This window comes from Spermophilus citellus, assembly GCF_964194105.1.
Source record: "Spermophilus citellus genome assembly, chromosome: 3".
In the NCBI taxonomy this organism is placed as follows: domain Eukaryota; kingdom Metazoa; phylum Chordata; class Mammalia; order Rodentia; family Sciuridae; genus Spermophilus; species Spermophilus citellus.
The window spans coordinates 172,955,266-172,970,928 of NC_138184.1; the positions used below are offsets into that span (position 1 = coordinate 172,955,266).

The window sequence follows — 15,663 nt, forward strand, 5'->3', positions numbered from 1 at the left end:
CCTTGGACTTGCTATAAATCAGTTTTGGATGGACTATAGAAAAGCCATATTTTTCACTCACCAATGAAGCACATATATATCTGTAGAATTGTCAGTGTAGGTTACAGATGGTGTACCTTACCTTTGGGGGTAATGAATTCTCTCCTCTTTTAAAATATTTCATGATGACTATCTTTTTAGCTTCAAAAAGAATTTAAATTGATTAAGAGAATATATCTTGCTTTTAGGTAGTGACTGAAAAATACTTTCATTTGGATTACCAATGGTAAGGAAAATTTCCATTAATGAGTAGGATGTTTTGGTACATGGCCTAAAACCAGAAGTGGCATTTAGTGAAAAAATAAATGGACTTAGCTGAATGTGATCTTTTTATGTTGTAATTAAATGTGCAATTTCACTAGGTATCAGATCAAAAGCAGAATTATTTTTCAGCAAGAAACATGCACTATAATTTATTTAAGCTATGATATATAACATACTAGAAAGAAAATGTGAAGATATAAAATTGCTAAAATTTATGCTGCCTTGCTTAAAGTCATTTATATAAATAAGTATTTAATATGAATGTAGCTTCATAACTACTAGAAATTGGAAAGAATAACAGTACATTACAAAATTGGCATGGCATATCAGAGCTCAGATCATACTAGAAACTCATAAATTATATTTTACCCTGTCACAGAGGGAGTATATTAAAACCTTCTCTCAGACATGTAAAGTTTTTATTTATTTTTATTTTTTAAATACTGCTAGAAATGTAAAAATTGGTTTAGTATTAAGACTGTGAACCTAATATTTATTTTTCTTCCCTAGATAATAAATCATAGTTTTTTTGTATGAAAATAAAGTAAGGAAAACAGCTTATGGAAAAACATTGTCAGAAAGCTGATTGAAAATGTACTACTTAAGTTATGCTAATTTAAGAACTAATCCAACCATAATAATCACTTTTGTTCAAGGTATTTTTTTCTTTAAATATCTTATACCTGAAATTAGGCATCCATTTTTATTTTATTTTATGACTTAACTCTGAAGATGTGGTAAACATAGTTTTGCTACTTTTACCAAATCTTTTAACATGAATGAGTTTCTCCTTCTTCAAACATCCTCCCTCATTTTATTTTTAAGGGATTTATTTTTAATAAAAAATATCTGATTATTAGTTGTATCACAATTATGCTAATAGACTTTTAAAATGGGCCTTAAGGGAGACATATAGGAAATGGCAGAACTAGAGACGAAATGCAAAGGCCCTGTGACTATGAACTCCATGTCAGCACAGAAAAGTCAACCCCCAGTCTTCTTCTATAAACCAGGCTGGAGTCAGGTCTCCTATAGCAACGGAAGGTGATGTTATTTTGTGGAGGATACTAGCATAAGGGTTATGTTCCCAAATGTACTTTTTCCTAAAATAGTTTGACACAAGGAATATAGGCTACAGGAAGTTCTGAGTGGAAAATGACACATCTAACAATATCTTTCTCAAGTAGAACGGGTCCTACTATGTGCGCTCATGTAATGCAACATAATTAACAACCAGAGTGCTTTCAACCATGAAGAAAATGGCAGTGGTACCACGGAGGCAAATAGGAAAAGAGAAACCCATTTACATCAGAATTTGTGAAAAACACTTTAAATGACAACAAACCTAATTTTCTCAAGTTGAATCCAGTCTGCAGTATTGTTCTTGGCATAGGACACGATGATGCTGGGGTCTGAGTAACTAAAGCGACATGAACCTGATCCTGGAACCAGCAAAAAAAAAAAAAAAAAAAAAAAAAAAAAAAACGATAAATTTCAAAAATAAAAACAGTATAATTACACATTATCTTTCCTGATAAATATTTTTGATAATTTTCTAAAGATTTAGATATGTATTTCCATCCTTTTCAACTATGCTTATATTTCCTGTAATTCGTTCTCATAATAATTATTTGATAAATAAGCTTAGGAACCAGAAAGAAGGTAAAAAAGATAACTTGCAAATTTCTTTAGATACACGAACAAGAAATATCTAAATATTATAGAATGACTAAATAATGTGATTATTGCTCTTGAAAGTTAATATCAGTTAACGTAAATGGTACACAGGTCATTAAACTGAGGAACAAAACCACCATTCTCTTTCTGGGTTGCATATTGTGTAAATTATGACACAGTATGTGAGAAACTAATAAAGAAAGTTCAGGTGCTACATGAATGAAAACTGGTATTACTCTGTGATAAACCAACAATAAACATTTTAAAGAGAGATATTATCTCCCACTGTAAATATTTGGTGATTATTTCTCATTATTTTCAATATTAGAAATATGAATAAGGAAGTTTTAATACTGCTCAAGAATTTGTTTTTATTTGTTCAATGAATTGATAAAATAAAAAATAGTGTGACTACAATGTCAGAGGTCTCAGAAAAACTTAAAATAGAAACATTTGCTGGGAGTTTCTTGTAACTAATGCAACAGAAGTTTTGGTGTTACATTAAAAATAAATGTAAACCCAAAGTGAACCCAAAGAAAAAGCAATCCTGTGATTTGTGTTTAACTTTTACCCATCGGCCAGAGGAGCCTCAGTTGAGCACCTGTTAGCTGTTCTACATTGCAGGATTCAGGGTTCAGGGTTCCATACTTTCACCAGATTCATTTATTTCAGTGGTGTTTAATGCAAAATTGGCAAGTGTCCAATTGCCAGGTTGGCATGTGCTAAAACACCAAATAGCAGTGTTTCTAGATTCATTCTCATAGCTGCAAAGCAGGTGAAAAGGCATGAAAGAAAGGGGTATTAAAAGGAAAGCCACACAGAAATCCTGATCCCACATGGAAATCCACCTTATGCCATGGTAATCACTGCTAAATTCTACCTTCCAAGAGCAGCTGCTTAAAATAAATATCAAACTGTGCGGCTGGAAATGAAAACGAGGAGGATTTATGGGACAAACTTCAACACAAACAAGAATGAGGCCTGGCAGAGAATCTGTTATTTCACAGGAAAGTTCAAATTAGCCGAAATTTATTTATGTGCTTTCTTTATTTATGGCTTATACACCATAAGTACTTAAAAGCAAATGTATGAGGCAAGTCTTTGAAAAAGGATAGAACTAATGATAATAAAAAATGTTGCAAATTATTTATAAATTGAGAAGAAAAAAGAAAAGCTGATATGTATCAAAATTTGTATGTCAAATACAGCCTGATGACAAATATGACTTCTCCTATGGATTTTCCCTATATTACCATCTCAATATTTCAAAATGAAATTTATATTGTAACTATAAAACAAAAAGGCATTTGGCAGGTGACTTACTTTTCCTCTGCCATTTACTCATTAATTTTTTCATATTTAAAACATTAATAGTTTTGAATCTATCTTTTTGCCATTGCCAAGATCCTCATTAGCTCTTGCCAGGTCTCTGCAATTGTGATTAGGTACTCTCGTCATAACCAGCCTCACCTGTCCTCAACCAGTACCCTGCTGCCAAGCTCTTTCTACAATCAAATTGAATCTTAGTACCTCCTTATTTATAATCCTTCAATAATTTCTCAACCCCTTCAGGATACAGCTGCACTGCTACTGCCAGAGTGGTAAAGGGACACAGCTCCTAGGTATGGAATTTGTATTTTGAGGAGCAGAACTGGCTGTTAGAGGGTTCCTACACAAAAAGATAACCAAAGAGGCAAAGGGACTCCAATAGAAGGGTGGGCACCTGGAAAACCATGACTGGGATTTGGAGCGCAAACAGCCAGTCAGGAGGGAGGCACTGCCCATGCTAAAGGCACTGAGGTGGCAGGTTGCCATCTGGAAGAAGCATCCCTAGGAGCAGCACTCAACTCTGGATATCACCCTCATCCAGAGGCCACTCACAAACTAGCTTTCTGAATGGCACCAGTCCAATAGCTAACTGATTCCCCATTCCCAGAGTGTAGCTGCATAACTGTATTTTTCCTCCCATAAACCCTTCCAAATCGCAATTCCACTGCCACATGAATTACAATCAGCAGAGTAATATTTGTCATTGCCCAGATTAAACATGGTTGCTTAACTCTGTCTGAGGGAGAGGCAGACAGAGTTAGTCATTGTTCACTCCTTTCTTGTGTGCCCAGGTGCCTAGCGCCATTCCCAATGCCCAGAACCCAGATGCTGTGTACAGAACTATCACATTCCTCAGGGCATCTCTGATGGAACTATGAGACAATTACAAGCAGGCTCCACCTGTAACAGCCTTCTTTATTTCCCTTCTTTTTTTTTTTTGAAAGAGAGAGTGAGAGAGAATTTTAATATTTATTTTTTAGTTTTCGGTGGACACAACATCTTTGTTTGTATGTGGTACTGAGGATCGAACCCGGGCCGCACGCATGCCAGGCGGGCACGCTACCACTTGAGCCACATCCCCAGCCCTTTATTTCCCTTCTTAAAGCAAAAATGTTTAATTGCTAAATCTGAAATATAAACCCAGGAAGGAAAGACACCTTGAATGTCAAAGGCAAAATATACTCTCATGTGCAGTTCCATTTCCTCTCCTCCAGATCACTTTCAATGTAATACTTCACTCTAAAGTAGCAATTTTGCGAGGATTTAAGGAATTGTTGATGGAGGGAAGAAATTAAGAATCATAGTTAATGGAGTATGGTCTGAGAAGCGCTGTGTACCTAAAACTCGTCTAAAAATTCAAGCATTTCCCTTTTTTTTTTTCAGGCAAATGAGGAAAGTCCGTATACTTTCATTTTAACCCACAAGAAGGATATGAAGTGGTTAAGGATTCAAGGTATTCATAAATAAAATTAGTAAGCTTCTAGAGTTTACTGAGGAGACCACACAGTCTGAGAAAGCTGGCTCCCATTAGTGCAGCACATAGATTATCAATGCATCCAGCAGTTTCGGGGAGGATAGCAGATTTTGTGTGGAATTATCAGTGTTCTTTCTGATTAATCTTGGTTATCAATTCTTGATTTCAAATCAGCTAATATACATTGATAAATGATGAACCATCATTTATAGTGACTGTCATTTACACTATTACTTAGTTAACCCTGTCGTATATGATGATAGATATTTTCGTCAACATATCTGGCTTATTATTATCTTACGGTTTGTCCTACTACAATATAAAAACAAGCCATTTCCATTCCTGTACCAAGGTAGATGTCTACACAAGACCTCAAACAGTCTTTCAGCAAAAAACTCTTCTTTCCTCATGGATGATATCCTGCAGTGTACTACTGAATTTGCGTCTATGAATCTGTGCTTTTTGAATAACTTGCTTAGTATTATCAAATAGAATACTAGGTCATCAATACAATTTCTTAGCATTGTAATGTAAAATCAATGTTTAAGTTGATTCTTGTTAAGTTAATATATACATATATATTTTTTTCTTAAATATATATATTTAAGAAAACATGCAGATAATAATGGCTTCATTTTTTTAACCCATTTATCTACATTTACCAGACTCTGTCCACCAATATCAATATTTTCTGCCTTTATCCTGTTACAGGGGACTTATTCCTCTTATCTAACTTGAAACTTTGTACCCTTTGACTAATGTCTCTGTTTACCCCATCTCTGTTACTCCCTAGTGGACTTTTAATGCCCATCTTCTCTCTTAACTACATTGCCCCCTTTGGAGATCTTACCAACTTTCAAGGCTTTAAACAACATCTATAACGGGTATTATGTCTCCCATGAAATTTACACTTCAGATCCGACTGCTACTGGACATCTGGCAATTAGTAAGTTAAAATTAGACCTATTGGTTTTCCACTCCTGGCCCAAATATGTTGTCTTTTCATTTCAAATAAGACTACTCTAAGAGGTGAAATTAAACCTATAAGCAATCAAACAAAAACCTAAGATGCTTTTATGTTTAGAAAGAACTCTAAAAACATTGCCACTTTTTATATAACTGCTTCTCTGTATTGTATTGTGATAGATTAACAAGAAAATCTTTAGTGGTAGATGATTTTTCTAACATCTTATTGTCTTAAACAGATCTGATTTATTTTTTATAATATAAGAGATGGTTACATGATAATAAGTTAAATGCTTATCAGTGTACTTATCATTCTATGATTTTTTTACTTCACTTTTTAGAGTAAAAATTACCTTTGACATAAGATATGGCCCAGCAGGGCAGTGTGTATGGATTGGAGACAGGCTGCCAGGCTTACATTTGGGGTTTGACACTTCTTAGCTGTGTTATCTTGGGCAAATCACTTACTTTTTCTGTAGCCCAGTTTCCACATTTGTAAAATGTTGAGAAATAATGACAATCACTTCATGGAACTGTTATGAAGATTAAGGAGTTAACATATGAACAGAGTCCAGAAAACTGTTCTTGTCCTAGTTAATATATTTTAGCTATGATTCAGTATTTTAAATTTCATTTATCTTTAAAAACAAAGAGGAATTTATTCAGGGACTAAGTATTAATTAATGCTCATCAAATAATTTCATTACATTTTTCCCTATAGTTTCTTTCTCCTTCTCTTATAGTCTTCCTCTGTGTTTAAATTAATTAGTCTAGCAGGGTGTTTTGATTCCTTGCTTATTATTTTTGGTTTGTCTATTACAGATTTTTGCTTTGTGGTTACCACAAGGCTTACAAAAACACCTTTTGATTATAACAAGCTATTCTTAAATGATAGCATCTTAACATGATCATAAATATAAGAACAAACAAACAACAAAGAACAAGAGAAAATGTTAATTGTAATAGAAGTCCCATAGACTGGGCACTGGAGCTGTTCCAGAAACTCCTTTCATGGGCTGGCCTGGGGGTTGTTAGGATTTGCCCAGTGTTAGTTGTCACTAGCCTGGCACTACTACCAGGACAAAGTCTTGTATCTATTATCCTGTACTCCCCATAGTTAATGGGGTTTTGTATCATGGTAGGCTGCCCACAGTTGGGTAGTGAAGGCAATCCCTTGGCCATCTAGGCTGATGTTAAGCTGGGTCACACCTGAGTCTCACAGCTGCAAGGACCTGAAGAGTCTCAGGGGTGCAATAGGGACCAGGCCACAACAGGCAGTGATACTTGGTCTGTCCCACTGGGGCACCAGTCTCTGCCTGGTACTGGGGCAGTTCTAGAGCCCTGTCAGCAAGAACTGACCTGGTAATAGCTGTGCTGCCCCAAAGTTTGTGGAGAGGTGGTGGAAATAGTCCCTTGGTCACCAAAGATGATCCTAAACCAGGTTGTGCCTGAGTCTCAAAGCTGAAGTGGCCTCCATAGTCTTGGGAGGAGGGTGGGTGTGCCCAAGGCCTTCTCCAGGGCTGGAACTGACACAGCTGAAACTGGAATCTGTCCCACCAGTGCACAGTTCTCTCTGCCTGATGCTGGGGCAGGTCTAGAGGCTTTGCCTTTGAGCTTTGACTTGTACATAGGGTCTTCAGTTTCCAGCATACCTGGCATAGGAACTTCAAGACAAAACCCTGTGCTAATTTTCCTGCCTTTTACCCCAATGGATGGAGTCTTACTCCCTGCCCTGAGCTGAGGATGGAGACTGTCAGCCACCTGCCCTATGCAGATCCGGCAGCAAGGTTCTTGGGTATTAGCTTGACAGGAGGAGTCATGGGGCTTTGCCCAGCAGTAAGTTTCATGGTGGTAGGCCTGGAACTAGGTTTCAAGCTTAGTTTTCTCTCCTTCCCCTAAGTTGGAGGCTCTTCTCCCCATGTTGAACTACTTGGAGTTGCCAAGCATCTCTTTCCTTCCTTGTTTTGTTATTCTAAAAGCAGGCACTGTGGCTTCACCTGATTTCCTCAGCTTTGTGAAGGTAGTTTGGCAGTTTGGTGTGTGAATAGCTGATCAACTTGGTGTGTTTGTGGAGAGAAAATGACCAGAGGATCTTACTCAGTTGCCATCTTGCTCCATTTCTGATAAACAACCCTGTAATTCCTTGTGCTTTAGGCAAATTCCCTACTCTTTAGAGGCAATGCTATAAATTCCATAAGGAAACACAAGATGAGACTCTAGTGAGTAGCCTACCTGTTTGTTACCTATTTGCTAGTAAATGTGTGAGTGGGGGATAAAAGGAGTCTACTTGTAAAAAAAAAGTCATGTGTAGAATAGAATAGAGACATATTTCGTAAGGTCTACACAATTGTTAGAGTGGAATGAAAATTTGATTTTGCAGTTCCTGGCATCCAAAGAAAACAGAAAAATATGATAAGTTAGAATTTTAATAGTACCCATCAAGAAAAAAATGCCAGTAACTCAAGAGAATGAATACAGGTATGCACTACTGTATGCATACCTATAAATAGGTAGGTACTACTATATGCACACCTATAAATAGGCATGTACTACTGAATGCATTCACCCCCTAAGAAAACTAAGGTAAAGAGGAAAAGAAATCTACATAGGGCTGTACATACCCAAAAGGGATTCAGAACTGGACAGATCAAAACCTATGCTTTCAACTATTTCACTGTTCATTCAGGTGCACAAAGCACCCAATCTTCTTTATTTCTTTTGCTTTTCTTTTAAATAGTGCTATATTCTCACATGGTCAGAATATATTGAGACAGGTTGCTGTGTTTCTACTTCTACTCAGGCTCATGGCATATGGCCATAATGGCCTTTATCTTGATAAAGAGAGCAAAACCTGAAGAACTGGATGGTCTTTAAATACCCGGCTAGTCATCATCTCAGCTCTCAGGTGTCACCACAGGCGGAGACCACAGTGAAACTATACCAAGAAGATACCATGTTCACTTGAGCATCACTTCCTCTGTAAATTCCCAGTCCATTCTTCTCCCTTCCCTGTCCCCATAGCCAGTCACCTGATCCTGAATATTTCTGTAACATTCCTTTAGTCCACCATCACCTCCTTAGACCATCTCTTCCCCAGATCAATGTGATAACCTCCTAACTGGATTCAGAACAAATTAACAAAAGGTTAATCTTCTAAAGCTATTTCCATATAAGTCATATGCTTAAAAATCTATGAAAAGTTGGGTTGGGATTGTGACTCAGTGGTAGATCACTTGCGTAGCATGAATGAGGCACTGGGTTCAATTCTCAGTACCACATGTAAATAAATAAACAAAAAAAAACAATAAATAAAATGTCCATCAACAATAACAAAAAAATTCTTTAAAAAATCTATGAAAAGCTATTTTAAAAAATAGTTGCATTCCAAAAACAATTATGTGAAAAGTGTTAATCTGCTATGATATTACAATCAGGGTTAAGTTTATGAAGCCAAGTTAATCCACATTTGTAACCTAATTAACAAATTCTATTAATGACTTACAAATCTATTTCTGAAATAAGTATTTTACCATAAAGAAATAATTAAGTTTTATAAGTACAAAACAGTAGTCAGTACTTCTTTTTAAAAATGAGGAAATAAAAAGAGAGGCAAACATTATTTCAATATGGTTGTTTTTTTTTTCACTGAGAGATTCAACATTACAACTCTATAAAAATTTTTATTGTAAACTTGGTTTTATCTATAAACCACTTTACTGAGTTTAAAATTACAACTGAAATAGCTATTAACTTGAACCTCTGGTTCTATTTTAATAGTACTGTACCTAGTATAATGTAGAAAAAATGGAAAAGTAACTTTCTACTTTTGTTATAGAAAGCTCAGGCATGATGATTGATCAACCAATCAATCAATCAATGAGTCAATCAACTATGAAAAGTACATTTAATGCCAGAGCTATGAGTGAACTCAAAAGTCTAGTTACTTTCTTCTGGTTCAGTCTCACCTCTCTTGACTTCAGCTGTCATTCAAGGAAAGCTAGGAAAACCAGACCCAGAAGAGCCCTTTCCTACTTGAGAAGTAAAGCACAAGGCTCCTTCTGCTGGGTTTACTCTCCTGCATGGTTCAGGCCTCTGCTCAATGGTTACACGCTCAGGGGCCTTACCCAGCCATCTTTAATAAAACGCTGCCCAAATCCCTCAATGTTCCCTGATTCATTTTCTTCATTCCCTTTATTACTCCCTGACATATTCATTTGTTGATGGCTGCCTCTGTTCACCAGAACCTCAGCTCTGCCAAAGCAAGGATTTTATTTTGCAAATCCTGTTTTCTAAGTACCTTGAAAACTGCTCATGCAGAAAAGGAGCTCAATGAACTGCTAAGTGTTGATTTAGTCAGTTAAACTCTAGGAAGACAGTCTTTTGGAAATACACAAATAGCACTGTTGTTATTAATTTCTGGCTCATTTTCAGCCCCTCTTTCCTGCAAGATAGGGAGGTGTGATGGACAGCCTCTGTCTACTAGCATGGTAACTGACGCTCTTCTCAGAAAAGCCAGAGGCGCAGCACATTTGCTTCTTTCACACCAACCCTGAGGATTGTCTGGATCACTATGTCACATGGTTCCACTGATGTTGCATTTGTTTCTCTGTTTAATATCTTTCTCTCGTGATAAAATAAGCTACAAGTATAAATTAAGTGCAGTTGTTTAAATAAAGCTATGGCAACTACTTTCATATTTCTTGTGGGGGCTGCCTTAACTAAAACAGACAACATAATAACCATGTTTTCCAACAAAATGCATTCCTCGGTAACCTGTCATCCTGCTCCAGCACTTAGGACACAGTGGGAAGTCATTAAAAAGATCATGAAGATGAACACTCTTATTTTACAAATGAGTTGCCAGGGGTGGAAACAGGCTCCACCACTCACACAGGGTTATGTGGGTAGTTCAATTGGCAGATTCCCAGCCCAGGGCTTTTTCTCTCTCTGCATTTATACCAACCACAAAAGTTGTTTGTCAATGTATCTGAGTAATAAAATCTCATGCTACAGATTATTCTGCAAATTATTTTTTTGAAATCTCTAACTTCAAATACCTGTGCTGAATGAGAAGCATTATTGTACATTCATGATGATTACTTATTACAAATCAGAACATTAAATGCAGCAGTATATAGAAATATCCATGGTCCTTATATGATAATGAAATAGGCAAAAGCAATGGCATATTAAACAAAGGAAAGGTATTAGGATGTGCTTGAAATTTGAGAGGGAAAATTGAGACAACTTGCAGGAGGGTCTGAACAAAGTAAGGATGTGATAATAAGTTTATTGTCAGAGTGTAAACATATGTATTAATGCAACAAATATGAACTCAATGCTCTGTTCCAACATGGTTAGTGTAGACAGAAGCCAATTTATGATGAAGTTGATGGAGGTTAAGCTTTTTGGGGCTTACTTGTATGAGCACTTTCCAAGGCCCTGGGGATATTCTAGCAATGTATTCGCCTGATTATGTTTTATAATAGGTGCAGTTGGTTAAGGTACTGTCCTGGCTCTGCTCCCTCATGCCTTTCCCCTCACATCAGGCAATACAGACATGGTCATGGCTGCTTTAGGGATTCAGCTAAGGAAAGGCTGAACTGGAGATCCATTTATTTTGGATTGATGTGACATGACTCTGTAGCTCACAACATGGAAAGAGCTACTAGAAACTCCTACCGCCCACTGTGCTGACGACGCACCCAGTGTCATGACTCAAAGACAATGACACACTGTTTAGTGAGTGACGTCAATTGAAAGAGCAGTTTAGTTAGTCACTACACAAGGAAAGTCAAAACACTCTGATTTTTAAATAAGACTGAAATTTTTTCCAATTTGACAATGCTCCCAAAAATCTAAATTATATTATCAATGAGGAGTTGGATGGCAAAATATTAAACAAAGAAAATTAAACATAGAAAATAAATCACAAGTTTTCTATTCTTTCTGCAGAAAATATTCCAAAATTATTGTCATATGGAGAAACAGTTTAAGAATCTACAGAAGAAAAAATGTAAGAAAAAAAAATTATAGGACATTTTAGGCCATTAATAAAGATGTTTTATTTCTTGATTTTGTGATGTTTATGCTATTTCCAAACTTTCTTAAAAATCTGTAAGTGAACTCAGGAGCTGGAGTAGTTAATTCACTCTGAAATTCTTCCTTGGTCTCTCTCTGCTTCCTGATCATCTTGTGAGCTGCTTCCCTCCACCATACTCTCCCGCCATGATGTTCTGCCTCACCTTGAGCCTGAGGAATGGAGCCTGCTGTCTATGGATTGAGACCTCTGAAATTGTGAGCCCCCTAATCAATTTTTCCTCCTCTAAAATTGTTCTGGTCAAATCTTTTAGTCACAGCAGCGAAAAAGCTGACTAAAACAGAGTGTTGGTGATGAACCTGAATAAAACCTGCACTGACCCTCATGAACCGCAGGGGCTCGACAAAAGTTGGAAAGGACCTATAACTCCCAGGACTGCTTCTAGATACTTCTGAGCACTGTTGGCTGGGAGAGTGTACTACAAAGCTCTAAGAGTTGATGCATAAGCAGGTGAAAAAGTAGCAATTATGTGTTAAACAACTGAAGACCAGTGTAGGTATGTCAAAAACTTATTCTGTGTATGAAACCTTATTTGCCATAATATATTTGTATGGAGAAGTTTGCAAATTCCTCCTAGAGGAGCTAGGAGTGTAGATGAGTGGTAAAGAACTCAACTAGCATGTATGAGGCCCTGGGTTCATATTGAACTCTGGAATTACATATTAGGGATTCTGAATCTGTATCCCTAATAGTCCCCTCTATTCCTTTTTACTTTTGGAGTAGAGGGGACTGTGGCGGCAGGAGAGGGGGGGAGACAAATACCTCCTAGAACTAGGAAGTTTTCAAAATCTACAGACTTCTTAGGTGGTTGACATAAAAATAAATTACTTTAAAAATAGCTTGATTTGGTATAAAATCAAGCCCATTTAAAAATAGAAATATTAATAACTTCTGAACTTGAATTCCAGAATTCAAATAATTTACTTAATTTGCAGATTTCATAAAGGTAATATGGTGCATATGCCATAAATTATGCTGTACTCCCAGCAAATGTGGACAACTCCCTAATCAAGCACATCAATGTTTCCATAGTGAAATGCATGAAGATCCATACAGGTGGTAGAAAAAAGGATTAATATAGGTTTAACTCATTACAAGTTAGGTCTTGTTGTCAAATGAATTCACATAATGTCAGACTTTGCTATCACATAAGTTGAAAAAAAAAAGGCTTCTGGTTTTTCTGAGTTCTTTTGTACTCTGGAATTACATATTAGGGATTCTGAATCTGAATCCCTAATAGTCCCCTCTATTCCTTTTTACTTTTGGAGTAGAAGAATAAATCAATTGGTGTTTAGTCTCTTAAGGCCTGGGTATTTTATTTTTATTTTTTATTTTTTGGTTATGTCCCTTTCCAGTAATCCCAGGACTTTCCAAAGTAAATCAGAGCAGCACACAATAGAAGGAGCTATTATCCTCTTGGGGATTGGTAGTGGTTGCTGTGAGTAGCCTCTTTCCCTAAAGTTCTGCCTTAAAAACAATCTGCTTCTCCAAATGAAGCACAAAGCCACAGGAGGAGGAGAGAAGTGATCTCACCGAATTGATAGATGGGGAAGAACACTGCCAGAAATCATGCCTCCAGATAGCATAACGGGGCCCATAAATACCACAGGCTCAAGGAGTGTCTGCACAGAAGCCTGTGGAGGATTCTTGTAGCAGGAGTGTTCTTGCTGCCATCACTCAACCCTCAGACCTTAGAGACTAGCAGGTCTAGGAGCTGCATGTAAACAGCAGCATTTGATATAGAAACATCATAAAGTTTTAGAATGGATGCAATCTGGTTGTTCACAACTCCTTGCTATGACTGGAGCAAATCTTAGCAAGATCAACACACCCCTTCATCTTTTCAAGATAGATAAATGGAGGACAAGACCATTAACCCAAGGTTATAGTGAGTAGAATGCAAAAGAGATGGAAAGAGAACTTAGTGGGGGTGGGGTGGAGTGGAGTTAGAAAACTAAACACTAGGGCTGGGAATGTGCTCAGTGGCAGAGCATCCGGGTTCTATCCCAGTTCTGAAAGAATAAATAAATAAATAGCTAAACACTATTACTCCCAGGAGATTTTACACATTATTCTAAGTTAGGGTGAAAAATATAAATACTGTGATGAGCAACACAAAGATAATAGCATAACAAGCAGTTCCTGAAATGTTTTTTGTTTGTTTGTTTTTGTTTTGTTTTGTTTTTGCTAAGGTTGATTTGATTTTTGTGGCCAATACTATTCTCTAGGGAGAACTAGGAGAGGCTACTCTCACTATACCCCCAAATCATCAAGGAACACAGTAAAAGATTATTTGCAATTTTGCAATTCTTCAAAAAATTTTTGCCCCAGTCAAGACCGAGGATCAATATTTTGATAATTTCTATCAATGTCTGCTCAAATATTTCACTGGAAGCAGTTGTACATATTTATTTTTCCTATAATAACAACAATGTAGAACCATGATTATATAACACTTAGATTTTTATTTCCTTCTTTACTGAGTCTGCCAGGAAAATCCTAAACCATTAGTTCACTTGGAATATGGCATCAAATCAACCTATTGTAAATAAAGTAACATCTTGAACATATGGGAAGTTTAGAAGTATGAACTAATGAAGATAACCTAAAATATGACTTCCATTTTTAAGCATACAATGCTGAAATTTCCAAGATAGTTGGTTTAATAACAATTCTTAGTTTTCAAGTTTATTTTATTCTTTTCATACTATACAAAATCTATACTATTTAAATTTTATGTATTCATGCAGATTGTTTTATAATGCAGCTTATCTCCATCAATTTCCATTAGTTCATAAATTATATAAAAATGTAATTCGGTTTGTTCTCTAGTAGTGATCTATCTTCTTGCCTTAACACTGTTCAAAGCAAAATATTTTTATTACTTTTATCTTACTGTGTGTCAATCATCTACAGAGTACTTTAGAGTTCAAGGCAAAGGGAAAAAAAAATCTACCTGGAAAAATGAGAACTTGGTCCTAAATAGGCTATTTTACCATTTCTCAAATCATGGGTAAAATAAATGCATGAAGAATAGCTACATATGAAAAGCTGTTCTTGGCTGGGCCAACAGTCTCTCCCAGCTCCTGGGAGGCATGACCTTGGCTGCTGTTCCCTGTGCCTGATGGGGCGTACACAACCTACCATGCTTGGTGGCTTCTGGCTGTCCTGCAATACATATTTGATCTGGTGTTCGGTGTCTTGGTTACATTCAGGAGCCTGGGCTAACGGGGCAGCAGTTTGATTCATGGGTAAGAAGCCAGGCAGGAAAAAAAATGGTTACTGTATCAGATAATGCTTTGTGGCAGCCCAGGCAGGAAGTGTCCTGGGGCTTCTCAGTCCCCAATGACATGAAGGGGAATTGTGACCAAAAAGAGCCTACAGATATTACTTTAATGAAAAACTGTTCCATTCTACACTTGAGGAAATCTTCAAATTTCTCTTGGATCTGTCAAGAACAAACAAATTCAATTTTGGTAAAGTATGATCACTAGAGTTGAGATAAATCATTATTTTATTAATATAAATTATTAATTTAGAGAAATGATAGGTCCAAAATCTTTGGTCATTCCAAATTAGCAATTAGACAACTATTTAAATATGGACATCTAGAGTTATGTCTGTATCTCTGTCTTGCTTACTAAAAATGCCCCTGGGGGGAATTTAGCATGTTTGCAACTGAGGAAGCATTTTTGAAGGACAGTGTTGTAAGAGGGGCTGTTATGTGGAAGAAAAGTTTCCATTTTAGGTTATCTACTATAAACTGACATGAAGGAGAAGAGAGGTCAAGTAAAGTAGAATAAAATGAATGTGT

General features: G+C 36.6%; 1 protein-coding gene across 1 annotated transcript in view; it reads right to left on the reverse strand.

The window, feature by feature from the left end:
* The window catches only part of RELN (reelin), a 469,728-nt gene that overhangs the window by 212,326 nt on the left and 241,739 nt on the right, over nucleotides 1-15,663 (reverse strand). Inside the window, exon 9 of the mRNA XM_081286786.1 lies at nucleotides 1,649-1,745. Coding sequence (XP_081142912.1) covers nucleotides 1,649-1,745 — 97 coding nt within the window. The remainder of the gene's footprint in view (nucleotides 1-1,648; nucleotides 1,746-15,663) is intronic.